Source organism: Herpailurus yagouaroundi, unplaced genomic scaffold, assembly GCF_014898765.1.
Source record: "Herpailurus yagouaroundi ecotype Mexico unplaced genomic scaffold, PumYag 139, whole genome shotgun sequence".
NCBI classification, from domain to species: Eukaryota; Metazoa; Chordata; class Mammalia; order Carnivora; family Felidae; genus Herpailurus; species Herpailurus yagouaroundi.
The window spans coordinates 3733001-3758145 of record NW_024412394.1 but is presented as its reverse complement, the minus strand read 5'-3'; the positions used below and the strand labels follow the sequence as shown (position 1 = coordinate 3758145).

The following is a 25145-nucleotide window of genomic DNA, read 5'->3' as shown; positions in this document are numbered from 1 at the left end:
CACCTAATCTTTGTAAGGCTCAGTTTCCTTAAAGTAAAAAGGGTATAGTAACATCAACTTCATGGAGTTTTGAAGATTAAGTGGATCACTGAAATAGTAATCAGTAAAAATGCATCATACACAAAAAATAGTTTGCAAACTGGAAGCACTCAAACCGAACATGGAATGAGGTTCGGAGGTATATCGTTATGAAGCAGCTTATCCGGTGAGGAGATAGTGTGGCTTTTTACTCTTCAGATATTTTACAGTATTAGAATTTCCTAGGGATATGGATGGGTTAAAAGTAGTTACTTCATGGGGCGCCTGGGTGGCTCAGTTGGTTAAGTGACTCTTGATTTCAGCTTGTGAGATCGAGCCCCACATCCGGCTCAGCACTGATAGTGCAGAGCCTGATTGGGATTCTCTCTTCCCCTTCTCCCCTTGTGCACTCTCCCTTTCTCTCTCAAAATAAAAGAAAAAATAGTGGGGCACCTGGGTGACTCCGTCGGTTAAGCGTCCAACTCTTGATTTCATGATCTCACAGTTCATGGGTTTGAGCCCCACATCAGGCTCTGTGCTGACAGTGTAAAATATTTTTTAAATATTTTACAAAGTTTTAAAAAGAGTAGTTACTTCATATCAATTTTGAGAACAGTTTAAGTTTTGTTTTTGATTTTCAGAGGCATTAACAAGAAGTGGCCCAAGTTAAGTTTCGCTTATTTTACAGAACAAGCTAAATTAAGGTTTGCCTATATGACTAAACTGGTTTGCCTGCTCAGGAAATTTTCAAGTCTGGTCTCCATTTGTGTTTGATTTTAACAATGTGAAAGTACACCATAGTTCTTAGCTCGATGCCTGACACAAAGTAAGAACTCATTTAGCCATCGTTATTTTTTTTTTAATTTTTTAAAACTTTATTAACATTTATTTACTTTTGAGAGACAGAGCACAAGCGGGGGAGGAGCGAGAGAGAGGGAGACACAGAATCCGAAGCAGGCTCCAGGCTCTGAGCTGTCAGTCAGCACAGAGCTCGACTTGGGGCTGGAACTTGTGAACCACGACATCATGACCTGAGTTGAAGCCTGACGTTTAACTGAGTCACCCAGGCGCCCTGTAGCCATCATTATTAACCAGTGTGCAAAGCATCTACAACATTTACTTACCCCATTTCTTTCTCCTCCTCCCTCCAAACCTTGCAGGGCCTCTACTTTGCTTCTCTTTGACCCTGAACAAGCCTCCCTAACAACCTTCTATCCCGTATATCCCAGCCAGTCACTCTAAGCCTTGCGTTAGCCCTCATCTCTTTGATCTTCATTCTCATGTCTCTCTCCCTTTACTTCTTTCTCATTTTCTTCCTGACCCTTTTCCTCTCTCTGTCCCAGACTCTTTGCTTTACTTTTTGGAGTCTTAGGGCTCAGGTTTGCTGTATGGCTAGAGACAAATGAACAAGTCATTTAACTGCTGGGTCTCGGTTTTCACATCTGAAAAATGGGAACAATAATATCTACTTTAGAGGATTGCTCTGTGGAGTAGATAATAAAATGTAAGTGCTATGTAAATTGTACAGGGCCTTACAAAGGTCAGATACCGGCACCTCTCATTTCTATTCCCTTCCATTCTACTTCTCTCTTTCAAGTCCCAGCCCCTTTGTGGAACTAGAACTTCTTCCAATGGAAAATTAGGACATAACTCCAATCGGAGTGCAGATTGTCTGGTTCTTCCCGCCTTCCCCGCCTAAACGAACCAATCAGAGCTACAGGAGAGTGTCGCACTCTTCACTTGGAGACCACCCCCTACAATGGAGGTTGCGCTTTTCTCCGTCTCTGCAGCCGTTCTGTTTTTCGCTTCACATACCAGCTTCTCCGCCTTGGAAGTGGGGTCCTTCTTCCTTGTCTCAACTCCCCAAATCTTGCCATAGCAAGGGTTGAACGGCGAGGACCGGAAGTGTGCGCAGCAGCGGCGGGTCCCCAGGCATCGACACCGGAAGTAGCAATTGCTGCTGGATTGCGCGCGCTGCGCTATGGCGGCGATCCCCCCAGACTCCTGGCAGCCGCCCAATGTGTACTTGGAGACCAGGTGAGAGGGGTCGGGCCTCGGGGCTGGGCTGGCGGTGGCGACGCGGAGCCCCGGCTTTGCCGCGGGGCTGGGTTCCAGGTACGCTCCCCCGGGAGGCTGGCCTCCACGTGGAGAAGCGTAGAGCGGCGGCCGTGAGGGCAGCTTGAGCGCTGAGTGGGGACCGCCACCTTCCGCGTCCGAGCTCCACACTGGCTCTCCCTGAGACCTCAGCGACAGCGGCCTGGTTGCCCTCCTCCCACCCGGTGGTTCATTCATTCATTCATTCATTCATTCAACTAGCGTGTGTTGAGGTTGCAAGCCAGCGACGTTGCATCTGGAATCAGGTTAGAGGTGCCTATGGGGCGCCTGGATGGCTCAGTCGGTTGAGTGTCGGACTTCGGCTCAGGTCATGATCTCACAGTTCTTGCGTTCGAGCCCCGCATCAGGCTCTGTGCTGACAGCGCAGAGCCTGTAACCTACTTGAGAATCTGTGTCTCCCCCTCTCTCTCTCTGCCCCTCCCCACTTGTGCGTGTGTGCACTCTCTCTCAAAAATAAATAAACATTAAAAAAAAAAAAAAAGAGGTGCCTAAGACACACACCGCTTTTGAATTTCAGAGTTGCGGTCATCTAGGTGGGGCTTGTTTATACAGCTGTTACAGTAACTACTAATGTTGTAAGCAGTTTAGTTGCATTAAACTATTAGAAAGGCACAGGAAGAGACACATTTCCCCCAGTATCAAAGAGTGCTATAACTGAGCACTAACTAGCGAGTGCCATGCCCCTGACATATAGCATCTCATATAGTTTAATCCACTTAATACCCACATGGGTATTATTCCACCTTCTCTCCAGTTTTAGCAGGAGAAATGCCAGAATTTACAGATGAAATGATTTGACCAGACTCATACAGCAAGTAAGTAGGGAAACCTCATTTGGAGCCTGGTCTGGCTGCCTCACATGCTAGGTTCTTAAGCTCCATTCATTCCACTGCCTCTTTGGAAAAAGTCCAAAGTGATCTTAAGAAAGTAGTACAAATAACCTAAGTAACTTCTTACTTCTACAACAGTGTAAAATTAAAGCATGGTAGCCTGACATTCAAGATTATTATTTTTTTCATCTGGCCTTTGCCTTCCCTCTCTGGCTGCACCTTCTGCCATTCCCACATCAGTAGCCAAGGACCAGTTACTGTTTTTCTATTTTCTGCTCTTGCTCGCGCTGTTTTCCCCTGGAGCACGGTTCTCAGATGCTGCTTTTGCTCCCTGGTCATCTTCCCCACAATCCTACTTCAGGCCCCAACTTGAAAGCAATTTCTGAATTCACCTGTTCACGTTTTTTTAAGTTGCAAAATAAATCAACATTTAAATCCAAGCAGTGCAAAAGTATATAGAGTAAGTGAAAGCCACCTCTTCCTGTAAAAACAGTAAATAGTTTGTTGGATGACCTTCCACATCTTTCTCTGCGAACATCTAAACATCTCTTTTGTGTTGTTTCTTTTATCTTTTTGTTGTTGTTTTCTTATTTTGAAAGAAGGAGACAGCAAGTGAGGGAGGGACAGAGAGAGGGAGAGACAGAATCCCAAGCAGGCTCTGTGCTGTCAGCGCAGAGCCTGATGTGGGGCTTGAACTCACAGACTGTGAGATCATGACCTGAGCCAAGATCAGGAGTCAGAGGCTTAACCGACTAAGCCAGATGGCCGTCTCTTTTATGTTGTTTCTTAAAAACAAAATCATGTGATCATACTGTATATATGTTGTATATATGTTTTTTTCTGTAATTTGCTTCTGTTTCACTTGCTAATACAGCTGCCCATAGTATGGATATTTTGTATTTTAGTCACTTCTTTGAAGGACACTTAAGTTGCCTCTTGTTTTTTGTTATGACAAATACTGGCGTGAATATCCCTCCACATACCATGTCCTTTAGCAGCACATTTGTGAGTTTTGTTATAGAATACTTACAAGTTGAAATTGCTGTCAAAAGGTATGTTGATTTCATAACTGTATAGGTATTTCCTGATTGCCATTCCAAAAAGTTATTCCCTGTATTTAAAAAATATGCACCAGATTGGGGCGCCTGTGTGGCGCAGTCGGTTAAGCGTCCGGCTTCAGCCAGGTCACGATCTCGCACTCCGTGAGTTCGAGCCCCGCGTCAGGCTCTGGGCTGATGGCTCGGAGCCTGGAGCCTGTTTCCGATTCTATGTCTCCCTCTCTCTGCCCCTCCCCTGTTCATGCTCTGTCTCTCTCTGTCCCAAAAATGAGTGAACGTTGAAAAAAAAAATTAAAAAAAAAAAATATGCACCAGAATATAAGCTCCATGAGGGAAAAAACCGCCTAGAACCATGCCTTGCACAGAGTAGGTGTCGATCCCTGCTGAATTGTTAGTAGGGGATGAATTGCTGGTAGAAAGGCTTTTTTTAGAGAGCTATGTTCTAGCATATACCACATATATATATTTATAGAGTGTTTATGCTGTGCTTGGCACTGGCTATCCAGACTATACATAGTTGCCTCAATTTTCACGTTCTTGGAGCTTAAGATCTAGGTGAGTGATGGAGTAGAGGAGAGGGGAAGACACCTAAGTCTTTTACTTTTTTCCTGAGCAGTACTTGGGGGGTGGGGGGAGGTAGAGGGGAAGGGCTCATCCCATTTGATAGGTATAGAGATGTGAAGTAATCAGGTTTTGCATTTGTTGCACCCTCTCTTAAATACACACAAACTGTACCTTTTTTTCCCATTAAAATTTTTACGAATAGGTAATATATTTACATGGTTCAAAAATACAAAAGTTTAAAAAAAAATACTCCTTAAAAACCATCCTGTTTCCCATTTGTCAAGTTTCTACCCCTACCCAGAAACTTATGCATGTTTAAATAAATACAAATTCCTGATATAATAATACTTTCTTTTTAAAAAATGACAAATTAAGTATTAAGTGAAATTTTTTTCCAAATTGAGGGTTGGTTATACTGGTTTCCCATGATCAGTGATTTTTTTTTTTTTTTAAATATATACGGCTAGTTTGAATTTTTATTTTATTTTATTTTTTTAATTTTTTTTTTCAACGTTTATTTATTTTTGGGACAGAGAGAGACAGAGCATGAATGGGGGAGGGGCAGAGAGAGAGGGAGACACAGAATCAGAAACAGGCTCCAGGCTCTGAGCCATCAGCCCAGAGCCTGACGCGGGGCTCGAACTCCCGGACCGCAAGATCGTGACCTGGCTGAAGTCGGACGCTTAACCGACTGCGCCACCCAGGCGCCCCCGGCTAGTTTGAATTTTTAGTTGTCCACAGTTATTTTGTTAACAAGAAGTACCAGAAGTTCCTATGTGTTTTACTCAAAGGAGATACCTGTGTTTATAGTATTTACATTGTGGTGTTTTCCTTTGCTGAGCATGAGATCTGATGTTTATTACAATTTCATGACTTACATAAGTTTGAAAATAAAGAGTCCTGGATCAGTCCCATAATATTCCTGTTTGCTGTGACCTTGTTCTTGACTAGAAGTCTACTGTCCTCCCCCCCCCCCCCCCCCCCGCAGCATGGGAATCATTGTGCTGGAGTTGTACTGGAAGCATGCTCCAAAGACCTGTAAGAATTTTGCAGAGTTGGCACGTCGAGGTTACTACAATGGCACCAAATTCCACAGAATCATCAAAGACTTCATGATCCAGGGAGGTGACCCAACGGGGACAGGTATAGTTAAGCCGACGTTAGTTGTTTGTTTTTTTAATTTTAGAGCAAGCAGGGGAGAGGGGCAGGGGGAGAGAGAGAATCTTTTTTTTTTTTTAAATGTTTATTTATTTTCGAGAGAGAGAAAGAGACAGAGTGTGAGCAGGGGAGGCTCAGAGACAGAGAGATACATAATCCAAAGCAGACTCCAGGCCCCTAACTGTCAGCACAGAGCCTGACACGGGGCTTGAACTCACAAACTGCGATCATGACCTGAGCTAAAGGTGGATGCTCAACTGAGCCACCCAGGTGACCGAGAGAGATTCTTAAGTAGGCTCCATGCTCAGTGTGGAGCCCAATGTGGGACTCGATCCCACGACCCTGGGGATCCTGTGACCCTCAGGGATCATGACCTTTGCTGAAATCAAGAGTCGGACACTCAACTGACTGAGCCACCCAGGTGCCCCAAGCCAACATTAGTTGAATTCAGTGAAATAGGGCAGGCTGAGAGAGGAGCAAGTGTGGAGGGAAAAATCAAGAATTTGGTTTTGGTTTTAGACATTACATTTGAAATAGTTGTCAGGTCTTCATTTAGAGATGTTGAATAAGTGAAGGGATAGGAGTATGGAGTTCATGGAGAGATCTGGGATGGAGGTATGAATTTGGGAGTTACTGTCATTTAGATGGGATTTATTAGTGAAATTGGTGCGTGCTAACGTGAGTTTCAAGGCCCCTTGCTTCTCAGTCTGCATTTTCTCTCTGCTAATTTCTGCTCCCGCTTTTTTTGCCTGTAAATAAGTTTGATAATCTTTGTGCCAGTCTTTTCTTAATCTTGTTCTTCTTTGTCATTTTCAGTTGTTCTCTATTTATCCTTTATAACCAGAGGTATTCAATGTTTTTAATGTATACGGACACATTTAAAAATACAGAAGATATAGGAAACTAGAAAAAAGAACACGAAGATCATTTATACATATACTTCTTAAAGATTTCTTTTTTCTTTTTTTAAGTTTATTTATTTATTTTGAGAGAGCACAGGAGAGGCAGAGAGAGATGGAGAGAGAATCCCAAGCAGGCTCCCCACTGTTAATGCAGAGCCTGATGTGGGGCTTGAACTCACGAACCATGAGATCAAGACTTGAACTGAAACCAAGAGTCAGATGCTTAACTGACAGAACCAGCCAGGTGCCCCCTTCCTAAAGATTTGTAGCCACTATTAATTATTCTCACAATATCCACTTCTCAGAAACAATTGATGTTAACTGTTGGTGGACATTATTCTAGAAATCTTTCTTTTCAGATACCTAGTTAAAAGGATGGATGAATGGATAGATCACTAGCTAAATAGAGATGATTTCAAGACAATAGACTATGTCATGCATGTTATTGTTTTTAAAACAAAAAAACACTTAATTTTGTGTATACTTAACAAAAATTGATTTCCTGTTATGAAAGGTGAGGCAGTCAGTACTTAAATTTTTACCCATTCCTGTTGTGTAGAAAAAAACTCAGTTTTGCCTGCATTCTGTGATGGGAAAAACCTAGTTCTTTCCTCCTTTGTTTTTCTCCTGCATGTCTCCCTTACTCCTAACACAGATCACTTCACTTCTGACACAAATGTATTTAGGTTTATCACCGCCCCCCCCCCAAGCAATTCTATGACACCAAGTGAGTGTCGTAGATTAACTCAGTTCCAGCATTATCTACCCAGAGATAGCATCAGATCCCACAAGTTAAGGCCCAGTCCCCACAAGATTGCCCCTCTTCCCCTGGCCCCCCTTTAGTCACAAGCCTAGGTTCCAATAACCCCCTCCTTGGGGTCCCTTAATTTGCCAGAGCAGCTCACAGAACTCATGGAGACGTTTACCGGTTTATTAAAGGACATGATGAAGGATACAGATGAACAGCCAGATGAAGAGATGGACAGGGTGAGGTCTGGGAGGGTCCCCAGGGCAGGAGCTTCTGTTCCTGTGGAATTAGGGTAAGTCACGATCCAGGGATGTGTTTGCCCACCTGGAATCTCTCTGAACCCTATAGTATTGGGATTTTATGGAGGCTTCTTCATGTAGACATGACCAATCATTATCTCCACTTCAGCCCCTCTCCCTTCTCTGAAGAAGCAGGGGTAGGGGGGCGGGAGGCTGAAAATTCCATGCTTCTAGTCATGGCTTGGTCCTTCTGGGGACCAGTCGCCATCCAGGAGTCCACCTGCCTCATTAGAACAAAAGATGCTCCTAATGCTCTTATCACTTAGGAATTTCAAAGGGTTTTAAAAGCCCAATTTCAAGGACAGGTCAAAGACCAAATGTTAGAACAAGAGCTGCCCCTAGTATTCTTATCATGTAGGAAATTACAGGAGTTTTAGGAGCTCTGTGCCTGGAACTGGGGACAGAGATATATACACATCTATATCTCTTCTGTTACCTCACACCTACACTCCTCCCTCCCTTGGTCTCAATTTTTGTCATTAGTTTTATTTTTCATCAGGGCACATTTTCCATTCTGTGCCTCATTCCCTCAGCTACAGTATGGGTTCTACATTTCAGAGGGTTCAGTGTTTACCACTAGACTTTTCTGTTCACAAGGGCTGGAGGGCAGAATTTCCTGCTGAGTGGTTTGTATTGCAGGCGCTGGAGGGTGTTACATTTTTTAAAACTCCCATCATGTTAGAATTTGAAAAAGACTGGGTATTCTGTTCTTGGGCCACACTCATTCCCTCAGATTTTTTTAGACAGGTCTGTTCTGTTGACTTCTGGTTGTAAACATGGCTTTGGAGAATATGGAGGCCAGATTTACTCCTTCAGCTCTGAAGAAGTGTTTTGATTTGTATTTGTGAATATTTTCTCTGTCACTTGCTCTGATTTCCTAGTTTGGGAAACTAGTTATTCTTTGTTTTATGACCTTTGCTTTTCACATATGTTACATTACTTTTTTTTTTTTTTCAACGTTTATTTATTTTTTTTGGGACAGAGAGAGACAGAGCATGAACGGGGGAGGGGCAGAGAGAGAGGGAGACACAGAATCAGAAACAGGCTCCAGGCTCCGAGCCATCAGCCCAGAGCCCGACGCGGGGCTCGAACTCATGGACCGCGAGATCGTGACCTGGCTGAAGTCGGACGCTTAACCGACTGTGCCACCCAGGCGCCCCTACATTACTTTTATTTTTAAATTTTTATATGTTTATTTAGTTATTAAGAATCTTTTTTTTTTTTTTTTAATGTTTATTCATTTTTGAGAGGGGGAGATAGGGAGGGGGACAGAAGATCCAAAGTAGCCTCTGCGCTGACAGCAGTGAGCCCAGTGTGGGGCTCAAACTCACAAACTGTGAGATCAGGACCTGAGCTGAAGTCAGATGCTCAACCGAATAGGCCACCCAGGGTCCCCTATTTATTTTGAGAGAGAGAGAGCGTGAGCACATGGGAGCATGCATGCAGGGGAGGGGCAGAGAGAGTGAGAGAGAGAATCTCAAGCAGGCTCCACACTTAGCGCGGAGCCAGAAGTGAGTCTCAATCCCATGACTGTGAGATTATGACCTGAGCCGAAATCAAGAGTCAGATCCTTAACCGATTGAGCCACCCAGGCGCCCCTATTAGATTTCTTCTGAGTGTGTGAGATGATGTCTTTCTGTTTTGTCCTGCATCCACTGAGATAATCTTAGACCTTTACTCTGTGCCTTATTCAACTTGTGGTCATGTCTGTTCTGTCCTTTACTGCTCTGATTGATTTATTAGCACTGTATTGGTGTTATTGGGCTCTCAATCTGTTTCCATAGCTCTGCAGTCATTTCACTTATTTTGTTGATTTATTATCTTGTCTTTGAGCTTTTGTTTTATTGGATTCTTATTTCTTTTGAAGCATCTGTAGCTTGAGACAGTTGCAGAGAAGCCCTTCTTGGACTATGTTTTCTCCCAGACTGAGTTCCTGAGGTGTTTTTTCTCTCTTTTTTTTTAAATTTTTTTTTAAGTGTTTATTTAATTTTTGAGAGAGAGAGCGTGTGAATGGGGGAGAGGCAGAGAGAGGGAGACACAGAATCTGAAGCAGACTCCAGGCTTCGAGCTGTCAGTATAGAGCCCGACACAGGGCTCGAACTCACAAACTGTGAGATCATGACCTGAGCCAAAGTTTGACGCCCAACCGACTGAGCCACCCAGGCGCCCCACGAGGTGTTTTTTCTCTTACAACCCTTCCTTTCTTTCTCTCCTTCCATTTGTTGTAATACGTTTGCATAGTTTCTGTGCCACTTCTTTTCATCTTATCTATGCTTAATGTATGTCGGCACTGATGCTGTTTGTACCTTTTATTTGTTCAGATACAGTACAAGTGGATCCTCTTTGTCATTGTCCTTCCCATTCCAGATGGTAGGTTGCTTTCTCTCCATCCTATTCTGGCCTGATGAGGTAGTGGGAGAGCTAATGCTGAGTGAGCACCTTATGTGAGGGCCAGCCTCTGTTCTGTTTCCCCAGCCTCTAGTAAAGCCCTCTCCCTGGAGACCTCTCCCCCAACCCTGGACTCTGGGTAGTCCCCTGAGAACAGCTGTAGTGGAGGAGAAGGATCCTCCTACCCTTTTTCATTCATAGCTGGGTCTCCATAACAGGAGAGATTGATAGAAAAGCATACAGATTTGTTTGTTCTAAGTTTTGATGACACCGGAGCCTTGATAAAGAATTGAAGACCCATGGGCTCAGTTGGTTGAGTGTTTGGCTAGATTATTTCGGCTCAGGTCATGACCTCAGGGTCATGGGATTGAGCCCTACATTGGGTTCCATGCTGAACACGGAGCCTGCTTAAGATTCTCTCTCTCCCGGGGAGCCTGAGTGGCTCAGTCAGTTAAGCTTCCGACTTCGGCTCAGGTCGTGATCTCACAGTTCATGGGTTCGAGCCCCGCGTCGGGCTCTGTGCTGACAGCTCAGCTCCTGGAGCCTGCTTCAGATCCTGTGTCTCCCTCTCTCTCTGCCTTTCCCCTGTTCATGCTCTCTGTCTGTCTCTCAAAAATAAATAAATGTAAAAAAAAAAAAGATTCTCTCCCTCCTTCTCCACCTCCCTCCCTCCCTTTGCCCCTCTTCCCTGCTTGTGCTTGCTCTCACTTTCTCTAAAAAAAAAAAAAAAAAAAAAAAAAATGACCTGAAGAAATGGTTATACTTGAGTGTTTTTGTGCTAGGTTTGACAGTGTTGTGCTAGGGTGGTTTCATTGTTTGAGTGTTCTGTGCTAGAGTGGAAACTTGTGAGAAAACATGCTAGGACGAAAGGGGTCTGAACTGAATGTAGTAAACATCAAGGCTTGTTCGTTCAGCTTCCTCTTGGGGTCCTTCTGTCTTAGAAATGGGATGTTCTTTTCCCCAGGTATAGTGAGGGCACCTTTCACATGAGGGTCTTAGGACCTACTCCAAGGGAATGTCACAGTGTCCTTCTTGTACCTGACGTTTCTCAGATTCCTTCAATTTGAAATATTCAGTGTGCCCAAGTGCCGTATTTTGGGGTAGCTTGTCCTGAACCCCAGCATGGCCCAGTGCCCCCCCGCTCCCCCAAGGTGGCCGTGGCTGGTGGCCTGCCATGCCGCTGCTGAGCCCCTGTGGTATGCACAGGCTTCTGTCTTCAGGGACTTCTCTTCAGTTTTTTCAGGGTTGCTCACCCACTTCTTCTGTTGGCTTCTCAAAATTGGAGGCTATTTGTAAGAATTCTCTGGGTTCCACACTCTCTTTCCTGCTTACTACTTTTAGGGAGTGCAGGCAGAAGAATCTCTCTTTCCTTGGCTTACTCTTCTCAGCATTTTTGTACTAAGTTTCTTTCCTTTTCCTTTGGTTGATGCTGGTGAATGTGGGGCTTGGAAAAAAGTGGAATTTTTTTGTCTGTTTCATCAGGTATGGAGGGAGTCTAAGCCTGCCTCACCCCTCTTTCTTTATCTGAAAGTGTCCTGTCGGCACTTTGATGTACTTTCCTGTCTTCTTCCTCTCTCTCGTTACGAGATAAAATTTTAATTCATAACGCCAGTGAACTGAGAGAGTCCATGATAAATGTACAAGAATTGGAAGTGACTCAGATGTGAGTTGTTCATGTCAGAGCTTCCCTATATTTCTGTAATTGCTTTGCAATCCTTCATAATGTCACATTTCCATGATGCAATTTTAATGAAATGGAATCACTCAAAAGATTTCCAAGTAATTGCATCCAGCCTCAAGTGTAATGAATGATAGAGCCGGTAGGTCTGTGGTAGAAGGCAAACAAGGTTAGGCCCTCCTGGGTCACTAATATGAACTGCTAGCTGATTAGGCGACATGTTTTTTGCTAAATATCTCAGGTGAACAGCATGACGCATCCTGGGCTCTTCAGCAAGTCGATGTACTATTTCTGTCCCTCCCTGTCCCTTGGTCTGGCTACTCTGGAACTAACTATTCTTTCCACAGTCTTTCTTAAGCACCTTTGCCAGGTGTTTTCTCAATTCAGATACCTTTGAATTCCTGCTGCGTTTATTCATTTATTAAGTTTTATTCATTTATTTTGAGAGAGAGAGCATAAGTTGGGGAGGGGCAGGGAGAGAGGGAGAGAGAGAATCCCAAGCAAGCTCTGCGTCGTCAGTGCAGAGTCCGATGCGGGGCTCGAACCCACGATTGGTGAGATCATGGCCTGAGCTGAACTCAAGAGTCGGACGTTTAACCCAGCGAGCCACCCCGGCACCCCACTTGCATCATTTTAAACTATTTTTCCTCTTTAAAATTTCTCTTGTTGTAATAACTATGCCGGCTTTTTCCTTAGCTGTCTTTTTTATCTGCTTCTACTAACTTCTTCCCTTCCTCTCCTCCCTGTAAGACGTGGCATGCTGTCAGGCTCTTCCTCTCGCTCTTCACGCTCTGCAGTTAGCCTCGCCGTGCTCACCAGCTGGCGTGATCGCGGTGATTAATTGCATGCTGATTACGCTGCACATCGCCCTCCTCTGACTCCTCGTCTCCTCTTGGTAGCCCCAGGAACACCTGAAATTTAACTGTGGAACGGCCAGCTCATCGTTAATTGTATTCATTGGGTGAATATCTGCTCAGAGTCTGCTGGGTATCCTGTGCTGTTCCAAGTCCTGTGAAGAGACTTAGGCAGTAGAAGCCGAGGCATTTTCTTTTACTTAACAGCTCTCCCTCCTCTGCCAGGAAGACAAGATGGTTCTTACAACAAACAACAATAGAGGCGTGCCCGGGCGGCTCCGTCGGTTAAGTGTCTGACTTTTGATTTTGGCTCAGGTCGTGATTCCAGGGTCGTGGGATAAAGCCTTGTGTTGGGCTCTGCGTTGAGCATGGAACCTGCTTAGGATTCTCTCTCTCCCTCTGCCCTTCCATCTGCTCTCATTCTCTCTCTCAATCTTAAAAAAGAAAAGAAAAGAAAAGAAAAGAAACAACTATAAGGTAATATAATATGCAAATTTATGGTGGTACACTCTGGGTTATATATATGACATAGGTTGGAATAATTCATAATAAGAGAAAAAGTACAGTGGAGTGGAATTAGCATGGATGGAGGCATATTGTGAGGTGGGCCTTGAAGGAAATGTAGACTTTTAACTCTTAGGAGGACAGGGAAAGGCATTCTAGATTTAGGAAGAAGAATGAGTAGAGTAGAGGCACAAGTGAGTGTGAAGGAGAGCGCAGCACCCAGATGTTGTGTCTCACATGCTGGACCGGCCACCTCTCCATGTCCAGGACAGATACATACAATGTGATCTCTGAGGTCCTTGAACTACATGTTTAGGGGACACTTAAGGAGCTGTTAGGGACAGAGTGCACAGAGTAGTTAGAGATAGCATGGTGGATAAGATCAGACCGGTTCATGGAGACTCCCAGACAGGAGTTCAGATTTGATCTAATATTATTCTGGAACTATTTTGGGACTCTTGAGTCTGGGATAAGAAAAATAAGTGAGGAAATTTAATTCAGCCATGGTAGATGGCAAGGTCATGGAGTGTGGGGTGAACAGGGTCGTAGAGCCTGGTGGGCTTGGGGTTGAATCTTGGCTTCACTTGAACTTACTAAATGTAGACAAGTTGTGTAAGCTCGTTGAGTCGTCTTATCTATACATGCAGAGTGTGGTTGTGTTCACCTCATGGAGTTGTTGTGAGTCGTAAATGAGCCGATGTTTGTAAAATGGTGAGTACAGTCTTGACCCAAAATAGGAGCTTTAAAAAATGTTATTCTTTATTTTGATTGTTAACTTACTTAACAAACATCTTTTGGACCTCCTGCCATATTCCAGGCATGTTCTACGAGCTGGGGATACAATAGTAAATTAAGGAAGCCCTGGTGAAGTTCTCATTCTAGTGGGAGAGACAGTGAACAACTAAGTACATAATACGCTATCACTATCATGACAAATGATGTGCAGAAAATGCTGTAGTAAGGGGGTAGAGCAGGAATTCTCAGCCTTGGCACTGTTGACATTTGGGGCTGGATAATTCTTTGCTTAGAGGACTGTCTGTGCATTGTAGGCTCTTCAGCTGCATCTCTGACCTCTCCCTGCTAGAAGCTAGTAGACCCTTCAGTGTGACAACCAAAAATGTCTCTACACATTGTCTGATGTCCCTAACGGGCAAATTCACCCTCAGTTGACAACCACAGGAGTCACGGAGGTGTTATTTTGGATAGCGGGATTAGGGAAGACCTCATTGGTAAGGTGCATTTGAGCAGAGCTCTGAATGAAGTGAAGTAGTGAGCCTGAGACTGTCAGGGGCAGGGACACCACAGAGAGAATAGCGATCAGAGGCCTTAGACCAGAGGATGCTTGGCAAGAAATAGCACAGACCAAGTGGCTAGGGCAGGTGAGTGGGGGGAAGAGTGACAGAAGATGACTTTGGAAGGTAGCAGGACACCAGGTCATGGAGTCTCATAGTGGTGAAGACTTTGGATTTTGTCCTCAGCGTGATGAAATGTCACCAGAGGATTTGGAGCAGAGGACTGCCATGATGAAGCTTGTTTTAAAAGGGTCCCCCTGACTTCCATGTGGAGAACCAGCTGGCTTGGAAAAGAGGAGACAAGGCTAGAAGCAAGGAGACCAATTGGAAGCTTGTGACGTTTATCAAAGCTAGAGTTTTTTGTATTTGGCCTAGGGTGATAGTGGTTCTGTCGGTTCTGATCCTCTGGGAAGCAGATGCTAAGACAGAGTTAGACATTCAAGAGCTTGATTGGAGTAACGCCTGTGAAAGTTAAAGGGGCAAGAGAGCAGTGGTTGGAAGGGGAGGTCTTCACACATCAGTGCAGGTCTAACATATAAAAGGACAAGGGGCAGAGGAGAAGGAGCCAGTAGAGGAAGGGGAGGAGCCACCACCAGTAAGGTGGGATTTTTAGAAGGGTGACATCAACTGTCAGATGCTGCTCACGGAGCAGGCAAGGTGAGGCCTGAGGATTGGCCTTTGGATTTAATGACGTGATGGTCACTGATGACCTTGGCAAGAGCCATTGTAATGGAGCGGTCAGGGCAAAAGTCTGATTGGAGCGCATTTAGAGGCAGGAGAGGAAGCCAAGACACGAAGTGTTGCCAGCTTTTTTGGGGAGTTTTTCTGTGAAGGGGCGCAGAGGAATAGGGATACTTGGAGTGTTGTGTTTAATTTTTAAGACCTTTTTTTTTTTTCATTTTTTCTTTATTTTCATTCTTTTTTTTTTTTTTTTTTTTTTTTTTTGCTGATAGGCCTGGTCTACTAGAAAGAAAAAAATGGTACAGCAGAGGGAGGAATTGTAGTTGCAAAGTTCCATAACGGTGAATGGGCTCGATTAGGTACATGGTGGTGGGATAGTCACAAGAACGGTTTATTAATGAGGGAAGAAGGAAGGGAAACGGGTGGAGATGTGGGAAGGGGAGTGGATTTGGTGGTGAGAGCACGTGAAAGTTCTCTGCCTTTTTTGTCATTGAAATAAGCAGAGTTACACTCAGAGCAAGGAGCAGTGAGGGAGTGGTGGAGGTTTGCCGATTGAGGAACTGCAAAAACCCATGCAGGCTGACTCCTAAGGTGAAGTATTAATCACTACCTACAGTTGCCTCTCACAGGAAAATGCCCAGGTTATCTCCGTTAAAGATAGCTCAGGGGCGCCTGGGTGGCTCAGTCAGTTAAGCATCCAGCTTTGGCTCAGGTCACAATCTCACAGTCTGTGAGTTCGAGTCCCGCATCAGGCTCTGTGCTGACAGCTCAGAGCCTGCAGCCTGCTTCTGATTCTATGTCTCCCTCTCTCTCTGCCCCTCCCCTGCTCGTGCTCTCTCTCTGTGTGTCTCAAAATAAATAAAAACATTAAAAAAAAAAAAGATAGCTCATCATCGCTGATAATACAGTGTTTGCTCCATGCTTTACACTGCGTGGTTTCTGTGCACGATCTTACTTAGTTCCTGTAACAGTCTTACGAGACAGAAGTACGACAGAAGTACTTCTACTATTCCATTTTTCAGACAAGGAAACTGAGGCTTTGAGAGGGTAAATATCTTCCTTAAGGCTACATGGCCAGTTGGTGGTGGAGTTGGAATGGAAATCTGGATCTCTCTGGCCCCAGAGGCAAGTGAGAAAGACAGGACTCCTAAGACCCTCAAAGCTTCTTGGAGAGATGTAGCATTCTTTCCCACGTTAGATCTGGTATCTGGCATTTGCCCTGGTAATCCAACAGCAGCAGCTCCACCTGTTAGTTCCCTCTTCCAAAGACTCTGTTACTAACAGCGATTATATCAATTTGGAATGCTTTTGGCTGCACATAACAGAAAACTCAACTGCACCGGCTTAAACAAAGAGAGCTTTTGTTTTTCTCGCATAAGAAAATGTCTGAAGGTAAGCAGTTGCAGGCCTTGGTTCAGCTGCCCAACAGAGTTGTCAGGGACCCAAGCTTACTATATCTTTCCATTCCATCATTGTTAGTGTGTTGGCCTTGGATCTCAGACTTGTCTTATGGCTGCAATATGGCTGCTGCTGCTCCTGACATCACCTCTGCTTTCAAAAAAGGGAGATGGGGAAAGAGCTATGGGTGAAAGACAAAGGAGCATGTTTTTCCCTTTTTATCAGGAAAGTTCTAGCTTTCCCAGAAACTCTACTCAGCAGGCTTCTGTTTGTATCAGTAAGTCCGAACCAGATCATCTGACTACCACTAGCTGCAAAAGGCACTGGTCAGTACCTGCCTCTCTTGTTCCTGAGGTTGAAGTAGGCCATGGAGAAGGGGTTAGAGAAAGAGTTAGAAATGCTCAGAGAACAGCTAACCTGCTGTTAGATGCTCTCTTGCCAGAAAAGAGGTTTTGATGGGTTTGGTCAGTCGCCTCCTGGTGTCAGGTGCCCCGGGCAGAGCTTTCACGTAGGCCTCTTCATGGGTCCCTGGCTCACCTGTACTGCTTTGGGACTGGTCCCAAAAGGGGCTGTGGCATGGGAGCGATGGGGTAAGTAGCACCAAGTATGGTCATCTTTGAAACCACCGTGTCTTAGATGCCGCTCCAGTTCATCGTGGGAGTTTTCTGCCAGGCAGTGAGCAAGAAGAGACATCGGAGGGGTCTTGGGGAGAAGGAAATATTTTTTTAAAGCAGAAGATCATAAAGAAGAAGATTGAGGGATTTCAACTGCAAAAAATTCTGTGCAGCAGAAGACCCCATTAAAAGAGTGATAAAATTTCATCCACCGGAAGAAAGTATTTGCAAAAGCATTAATTGACCAAGGATTAGTATCCAAAATATTAATCCTAGTAATATACAAATTATATATATATATATGAATTATATACATATTTTTATATATATGAATGTCAAACCACTTAGTAGATAAGTGGCTGTTCACAGAGGAGGAAAGCTAAATAGCCAGTAAACGTGGCGTTATGCACACCTTCAAGGAAATGCAGATTAAAGCCCAAGAGATCAGACACCTCTCAGACTGAGGAATGTTAGGAAGTCTGGCTAAAGCGCCTAGAGCAGTAAGAGTGAGCACTGTGGGTGGGAGGGCACATTGGGGCCACTTCTGGCAAGCTGTTGGAAGAAATCTGGTAATGGGGAAATACTCAAACCGTGACCCTGCCTGCCCATGAGGTGTTGTCCCTAAGAGCTCCCGCACTTGTCTGAGAGAGGCGTAAGAATGATTACTGCAGCATGGTTTACAACAGCAGAAACAGGAGAAGGATCCCAGACACCCATCGACATGAGGAAAGGTAAGGTTGTTGTTACAATCGCACGGTTGGAACGAATACTACAGAGAGCCGCATGGAACAAAATGGATAAATATGGCGAACAAAGAAAAGCTAATTGCAGAAGAATACATAGAGTATAATACCATTTATGTAAACCGAAAAATATGCACAGCAGCAATGCATTTTTTTAGGGTGCATACTTAGGTAGTAAAAAGGAAAAAGCACGGAAGGGACAGACTCCTGACCAGCATAATGGCTACCTGAGAGGAAAACGTGATTCTTTGAAGTAGTTGTTAGCTGGCGGGGAGGTGGGTGCGGAGGGCGGGGAGTGTGTGCATGGTGTCTTTGACTGGATTGACCACACTCTTCCTGAGCGAGGGTGCAGTTGTTTGTCTCATTATTCCTTGTCTCTTTTGTACATCTGAGATATTAAATACCTTGAATAAATGTTGAAGAGAAGGGACAGAAGAGTAAAAGAACGTCCAGAATACAGAGTTTACAAAACAGATCAGTGCCTGTCGCCATTGTATCTGTACTAGACTCGGCACAGAGCAAAGTTTTGACTGCAAAGCTTCCAAATTGTCAGCTTTATAAGTGATTGTTGGCATCTGGGTACCCTGCTCTGCACTGGAAAACTCTTTAATCATGGCTGTCCCCCTACCGTCTCTCCCCAATTCACATGCCCAAAGGAATGTTTTGATTGGAATTCTTTGTCTTTCTGACATTTTGTTGCAAACCCTACTGGGTTGAATTAGATTATGAAAAGATAACATATTGTGTGTAAATGGTGCTGTAGAGCCCCACACTAGTTGCAACTGGTCAGACTATGCCTGGTGAGTACAGAGGGGCCCCCGTGCTCTTTCCTCTCCTCTCCTTCTAATGACTTAACCCCCGGGCTTCATCTGTGACTCTTGACTGGCCCGTCCCTTAACCCTCTTGTTCTTGGTGCCATTTATGTGATGGCTTTCGGTTCCTAGAGGGCAGGGGCCCTGAGGTTTCATCCTGGAAGCCCCCGGCTTGCAGGGATCCCACTTCCAAGGCCCAGCCTGCGACGAACAGCCCGCTACTGAACTTCGCCCTCCGTTTGCTCACTCAAGCCCTGGATTTAGGGCTTGACCACAGTTTGCGCCCATGGCCCTCTCTTTCATAGTCAGCCCTAGCACTAACCACCCCCTCTGCCCCCAGCCTCAGGTAGGAACCTTGACTCTGTAGTCTGAGATAATATATTGGTTACATGATTGCTCTTGAGAAGTAAACTGACAGGTTGGAATTTTTGGAACAAATTTTTATAAAGTTTGGTATTTGGGTACTTTTCCAGAAGCATAGGTAGCCTGGGCCGGGTGGGAGGTTTCCCTGAGTCTGTTAGGATTCACCCCCATTCTTCTTTGCGTGAGAAGTGTTTTCTTCCAGCACCGGGGGCTATGACAGGCTCTCTGTGGTGGAACATTCTAAATACTGCAAGGGATTTTCACCATGGAAACACCTTAGCTGGCCCCTGGGGCCTGGGAGGAACATGGTGCGTTAACATCCTACTTTCTTCTTTTTTTTTTTTTTTTAACGTTTATTTATTTTTGAGACAAAGAGAGACAGAGCATGAACGGGGGAGGGGCAGAGAGAGAAGGAGACACAGAACTGGAAGCAGGCTCCAGGCTCTGAGCCATCAGCCCAGAGCCCGACGCGGGGCTCAAACTCACGGAGTTTGAGATCGTGACCTGAGCTGAAGTCGGACGCTTAACCGACTGAGTCACCCAGGCGCCCCAACATCCTACTTTCATAGCAGGCTGTAAGAGGAGGTGAGCTCCCTGTGTCTGGGCTGTTTTCTGGCTGCCAGGCAAGCAGAGTAAGCTGATGAACCCACTGTTCACTTTGTTCCAGGCTGTTCTGTCTTCGTTGGTCAACTTGGAGAAACCAGAGTAATTCAGCAAGTCATATTTTTTTGCTAAATAGTTGATTAGGCGAGTTGCCTCCTATTTGGACATTTTTTTTTCCTTTGGGAACACCATATTTATTGTATCATTTTGCTCTAAGAACAGAACCTGGGTGCCAGCGCCACACTCTCGTGGACATAATATAAATGGCGGAAGGTGGCGATGTTGCTAGCAAAGCGTTCCTAATCTCACGTCTCTTCATAATCTCCTTAGTGATGCACGACCTCTCCTCTCCACGGACTCTGCCTGCTGTGATATTCCTTTCTGCCACGTTGCCACTTTCCACTCTGTTTTCCTTAAGCTGGATATCTTTGACTTAAATGAATGTTACTTTCCTTCATCTAGGTTCAGGACGGCGCGTAGCTCTTTAAGTCTTGTGCCATCTCCGGTCCATTAAACATGGCTGCCTACAATTCTGAGTTGGTAGGCCACAGAGGCCCGTCGAAGCTCAGCAGGGAGGAATGTTGGTTGATCAGCAATGTCTGTGATGGGCACCGGGGTTCAGGCTTGGGGCGCTCCTGTCTAAAATACTCATAAAAAAGTTAAAAATTAAGAAATCTCTTAATCCATCAAATTATAAATGGTAGTTAAACTGTAGGTAGTTAGATTATAGGGGACTTTAATGTCCTATTGATAATGTTCTATGCTTTCTGCATATTTGACAGTGAACACGTATTACTTTAATAACCAGGAAAAAACACTCTTGGTGTTATTTTGAAAAGAAACCTCTTACCTGAATGAAACCAGCGATCCGAATGTGCTATGTCTGTGCTTGATCCTGCTGCTGGGCTACGTAGTTGCAATATACGTAGCAGGGGCCAGGTGTGCTCACTGCTCTTTCCTTTTGTATACTCTGAAGAATCTTTTGACCCTGAACCATAATTCTTGCCGTGAGGTAGAGCGTGGGACTAGCTGACTGGCTTCTTGTCTTCTAATCTGGCAGGTCGAGGTGGTGCATCTATCTATGGCAAGCAGTTTGAAGATGAACTTCATCCAGACTTGAAATTCACAGGTAAGTAAAGAGTCTGGCCGGACTGGGTAGGAGGAGGGAGAGGACTTTAAAAGCTTGCCCTTGGCTATGATCCAGGGCGCATGCCTGACACCGTGGCGTGGTGCCATGCCGCTGCCCAGCTACGGCGCCACAAAGAGCCGTGGTGGATTAGAGAAGATGACGCCTCTCTCAGGGTCCTGAGCAATTCAGAGTGCTGGCCTGAGTGTTCTAGCCTCTAATTGTTGAATGTTGCTGTCATAAACTGGGAGTTATATTTATATACTATGTGTCTGTAGTTCTGCACTATAACTAAAGTCTGCTTTCCTCAGAGAAGGAGGAGACCTTGCTGGCATTTGGAGGGGAATCAGGAACATGGCCCAGCAGTTGGTGGGGGTCATCATGGATAGAGAAGCTGGGGAGTAGGTGAACACCGGGAAGATGAGGTTGTTGGGGTAGTGCAGTGATGGCCTTTGGTGCAAAGGCGGAGAGCCTGCCCTGAGGGCAAGATTGTTTGGGTCACGTGGTTGAGGACAGAGGCCAGAACAAAGTCTGGGATGGTGTAACACGCTCCAGGCTGGAGCTTTGGGGGTTATTCATACTCTTTCTTCCTTTTTCCCACCAGGGGCCGGAATTCTCGCAATGGCCAATGCAGGGCCAGACACCAACGGCAGCCAATTTTTTGTGACCCTAGCCCCTACCCAGTGGCTTGATGGCAAACACACCATTTTCGGCCGTGTGTGCCAGGGTATAGGAATGGTGAATCGAGTAGGAATGGTGGAAACTAACTCCCAGGACCGCCCTGTGGATGATGTGAAGATCATTAAGGCATACCCTTCTGGGTAGGCTTGCTGCTTTCTTGGGCACACTCAGGTCCTCTGAGATGGCCTCGGTGAACCAGCTTCCAGATGACCTAGAATGACACACACTTAAACTTCATTTTGGCCTTGCAAATCACAGAGCTAAGGAGACCTAGGGTCTTGGGTGAGTTAGAGATGGAAGTATATTTTTATTTTCTTTTATTTAAATAATTTTTCTAAATTTTATTTTAGAGAGAGAGAGAGAGAGAGAGAGCACGCTCACAAGTGCGGGAGAGGGGCAGAGGGAAAGACAGAGAATCCCAGGCAAGGTCCACACTCAGCGCAGAGCCCAACGTAGGGCTCGATACAATGAACCTGGGATTGTGACCTGAGCCAAAATCGAGATTTGGACGCTCAACCACTGAGCCACCCAGGCGCCCCGGAAGTATATTTTAATAGGATGCTTCTTTTCTCTTCCCCCGGTGCCTCTGTTGACAGAGCATTCACGGAAATGCTCATAAGTAGTCATTCACGGGGAACTGCCTATTGCAAATGAGCCCCTCCTTGGTTGTGTCTGTTCTGATACACTTGGAACAAAATGCAGCCGGCTCTGTCATTTCGTGGTGCCTAACCAAACTTCTTCCTGCAGAGATTTATATTCTGGCCTACACCGCAGTCTTCGGTGGCTGACAGCCACAGAATTCAAAACCAAGTAGTGTCTATCAGCCTTCTTAACTCCATGCACACCCTATTTCAGTCTCCTACATTTGTTCTTCCAGGGAATGTATGCATCTCTATATATATTTTCCCTCTCAAAACCAGAACATCAACACTGCTGTTTCTGACACTTAGACATCCCACGCAAAGCCACGTTGGATTTTTGCCAAATGAAAAATGCATCCAACAATCAAGTTTCTAAGAAGGTGTCAAGTGGGGAATGATAATGTGTAATAATCGAGAAAGGAATTTATTAAAAGCAAACCGAAACACTGACCATTTTCTCCCCAGGAAGGAGTAGAACTCTGTAGTGAGCATAAGGGTAGACTATGAATTCTCCTTAAAAAGCAGTATTGTCATGAAGGAGAGGCACCACTTAAGTTTTTTTTAACCTAGGACTAGAGAAACTGGATAAGGGATTTTATATGTTTTTTTCAGTCTTTCTGGTTTTTTTTAATGGGGGGTGGTAATAGAAAGGAAGTTGCCATCTATGTAATACATAGAAACTTCCAAAATAAAGTGCCACTGATGGTTGAAATTGCTTCTGGGCTCTGATTTTAAAGACTGTATGAAGTTTTAACAGCCATTTTAACCTGTGAACCATCTCAAGTAGGATTGTAGGGCTCATCTTCAAGATTTCACATTTTAGGTTTGTGGGCCTCCAGTGGACTTCTGTTCAAGAGCAGGGCGGACTTTAAAACGGCAGTATCTAAGAAAGAATTTAAGTGATATCCACTGGCATTTCTGAGTGAGGGGGAATTGTGTAGATTAGCCAGGTGGATGTGCTGAGAGACCTAAAGCATCCCTTGAACTTGTGGGAAACCCACCTTTATGTTGTTACGGACCCAGAGGTGGTATGTAGTATGGCTTCCTTAAATTGGCAGCTCCTTGATTGAAGAGGGGATTGTAGCTTTAATCTTCTTCCTTGTCATTCCATAAATTTTGGAAATGATGGGTTACTTTAGGGAATGACCAAAAAGTTGTATTCCTCAAGCCTTCCCCACCTTCAGCCTCTTTCTCCATGCTTCTCTTTCTTTCCTCTCGACAACAAAAAAGCAAAACCCAACAACAAACTATGTAAATGACTTTATTAACTTTTCAGAGATGATGTTGGGCAAAGTACTGTTCTAGACTCTGGGGAAGTAGAAACTTCTTTTGGCCTGAACTGGGCAGACATCATTGGACACACCTCTAAGAGCAAAGAATAAGACATCCATCCACTTACCTCCCCGAATTATAATCCTAAGAATGCCCGTTTTCACCCAAGTCGTGGGAGTGGTGGAAATGTACCATCACTGCTCAGAGAAGGAAAGAAGGGCCTGAGTACAGTGCGCTTGGCATGCTTTACCATACACAGGAATAACCGGGAGCCTGCTAGAAAGCAAGTCGGGATTCAGCATCTGTCCAGAGAGTCTGTATTTCTATCCAGCTCCCAGGAGATGGTGACTGCTGGTCCAGACATCACACTTGGAGTAGTGACATCCCAGAGGTCACCTTTGTCCAACCTGACAGTGGGGGCGGGGGAGATTTTCCTAAGCCATGGGACAGTCCGCACCATAACCTGACCTGCCTCCCCGACCAGTGGTGGCCTTGGAAGAGTGAAGAGATTCAAAGCACAGGATGAGCTTTAACTGCTTCTGGCTTTGGCTGCTGAGATTAAGCTTTTAGAAACAGTGCCCTTCTGCCTTTTATTCCCACTTTACTACACCGGACATCAGACCATGGTGTGTGGCACTGAGTCCCCGTGTGGGCACCAGCATGGGTAAGATATGGTATAGGTTGTAGACATCACAGAAAATGCAGGGGAGAGGTCATCAGCAAATACGACATTGAAGAAAAAGGGCTCTGAAACCAGACTGCTGTTCAGATCCCAGCTTTGCCATTTTGCAGTGGTGCGAAGGACAAGTTCCCTAAGTTCTCTGTGCCTTAGTTTCCTCCACCATAAAATGAGGATAATAGCCCTGGCCTCATAGGGTTGTGAAGATTTAAATGAGCTAGAACAGGTCATCTGAAAAAGCACCAGCATTTAGAAAACAGCTACAGTTATTACCAGTGGCCCTCAAAGCCACCACACCCCTCTCCTACCTCTTCATCCTTGTGTTATCTTGTACAGCTTCTCCCTCCCACTGGGCTAGCCTCAGAGAAAAGGTTTTGTCTTATTCCCCGCTGGGAGCCCCCTCAGCACCTTATGCAATTCTTTGAAGTTATTGCTAAATGAATCAAATTTAGAATTGTTCTCTGTCAGGAAAAGATTAAGATCCATTCGCTGAAATAGCTTCACCGCATCTCCAAACCCAGATTTTAGCTGGTATGGCAGCAAAACCTTTCCACTAAGCCCTCTGGAAGTCCTCAGCTTGATTTATTTTTGGATTGTGTCTCCAGAATATGTCAAAATAGCTTTCCCCGCATAAGGGAAATGATTCCTACCCCCAGATCCTCGAGCCAATCCGAGACGTCACTGTGGCCCCTTCTGGCACCACATTCTTGCAACGTGTGGCGGAGGAAACATTGAAAAGCACGTTTGTTTGAGTGGTGGAGTTTACTGCCTACAAAGTGCTTTGTGGCCTCAGAGCCTTGTTGCCTATAGGAGTAGGTTACTTACTCTAGGTAAATACCAGGATAGGGATTTTCCAGCAACATTCTTTTGCAGATAAGAGAGAAGCAAAGTGCAGGGGAAGAGAACATGTTAGGGTCTCACTTGAAGGTTGGCTTGGTCTGATTTTAGAAATTGGGTCCTCCTTTGTTCTTCCAAATGGGTAATTCATGATCCCTAACTGCATCTGAAACCACAGGTGTAGCCAGTTGGGGGCAAAGTTTGTGGACAGAGATATATGAAGCTTTTGTGTAACCTTTGGTGAAGCCCTTTACCTCCGGAAGTTGGTTTCCTTCTTCATCAAGCGA

At 45.0% G+C, this 25145-nt stretch overlaps 1 protein-coding gene across 1 annotated transcript; it reads left to right on the top strand.

Annotated features, from left to right (window-relative positions):
- Positions 1-1736: 1736 nt before the first annotated feature.
- Positions 1737-21825, top strand: PPIL1 (peptidylprolyl isomerase like 1). Its single transcript, XM_040473355.1, has 4 exons — positions 1737-2055; positions 5574-5728; positions 20683-20751; positions 21353-21825. The coding sequence occupies exons 1-4, from the start codon at positions 2000-2002 to the stop codon at positions 21571-21573; spliced, it is 501 nt and encodes a 166-aa protein (XP_040329289.1). The 5' UTR covers positions 1737-1999; the 3' UTR covers positions 21574-21825.
- The last annotated feature ends 3320 nt before the right edge of the window (positions 21826-25145 follow it).

What these genes read in the sequence shown, in the direction of transcription:
- PPIL1 (XM_040473355.1), top strand. Translation starts at nt 2,000, where the DNA reads ATGGCGGCGATCCCCCCAGACTCCTGGCAGCCGCCCAATGTGTACTTG. An exon ending in AATGTGTACTTGGAGACCAG is followed by an intron (nt 2,056 to 5,573) that starts GTGAGAGGGGTC and finishes CCCCCCCCGCAG; the next exon opens with CATGGGAATCATTGTGCTGG. An exon ending in AGGTGACCCAACGGGGACAG is followed by an intron (nt 5,729 to 20,682) that starts GTATAGTTAAGC and finishes CTAATCTGGCAG; the next exon opens with GTCGAGGTGGTGCATCTATC.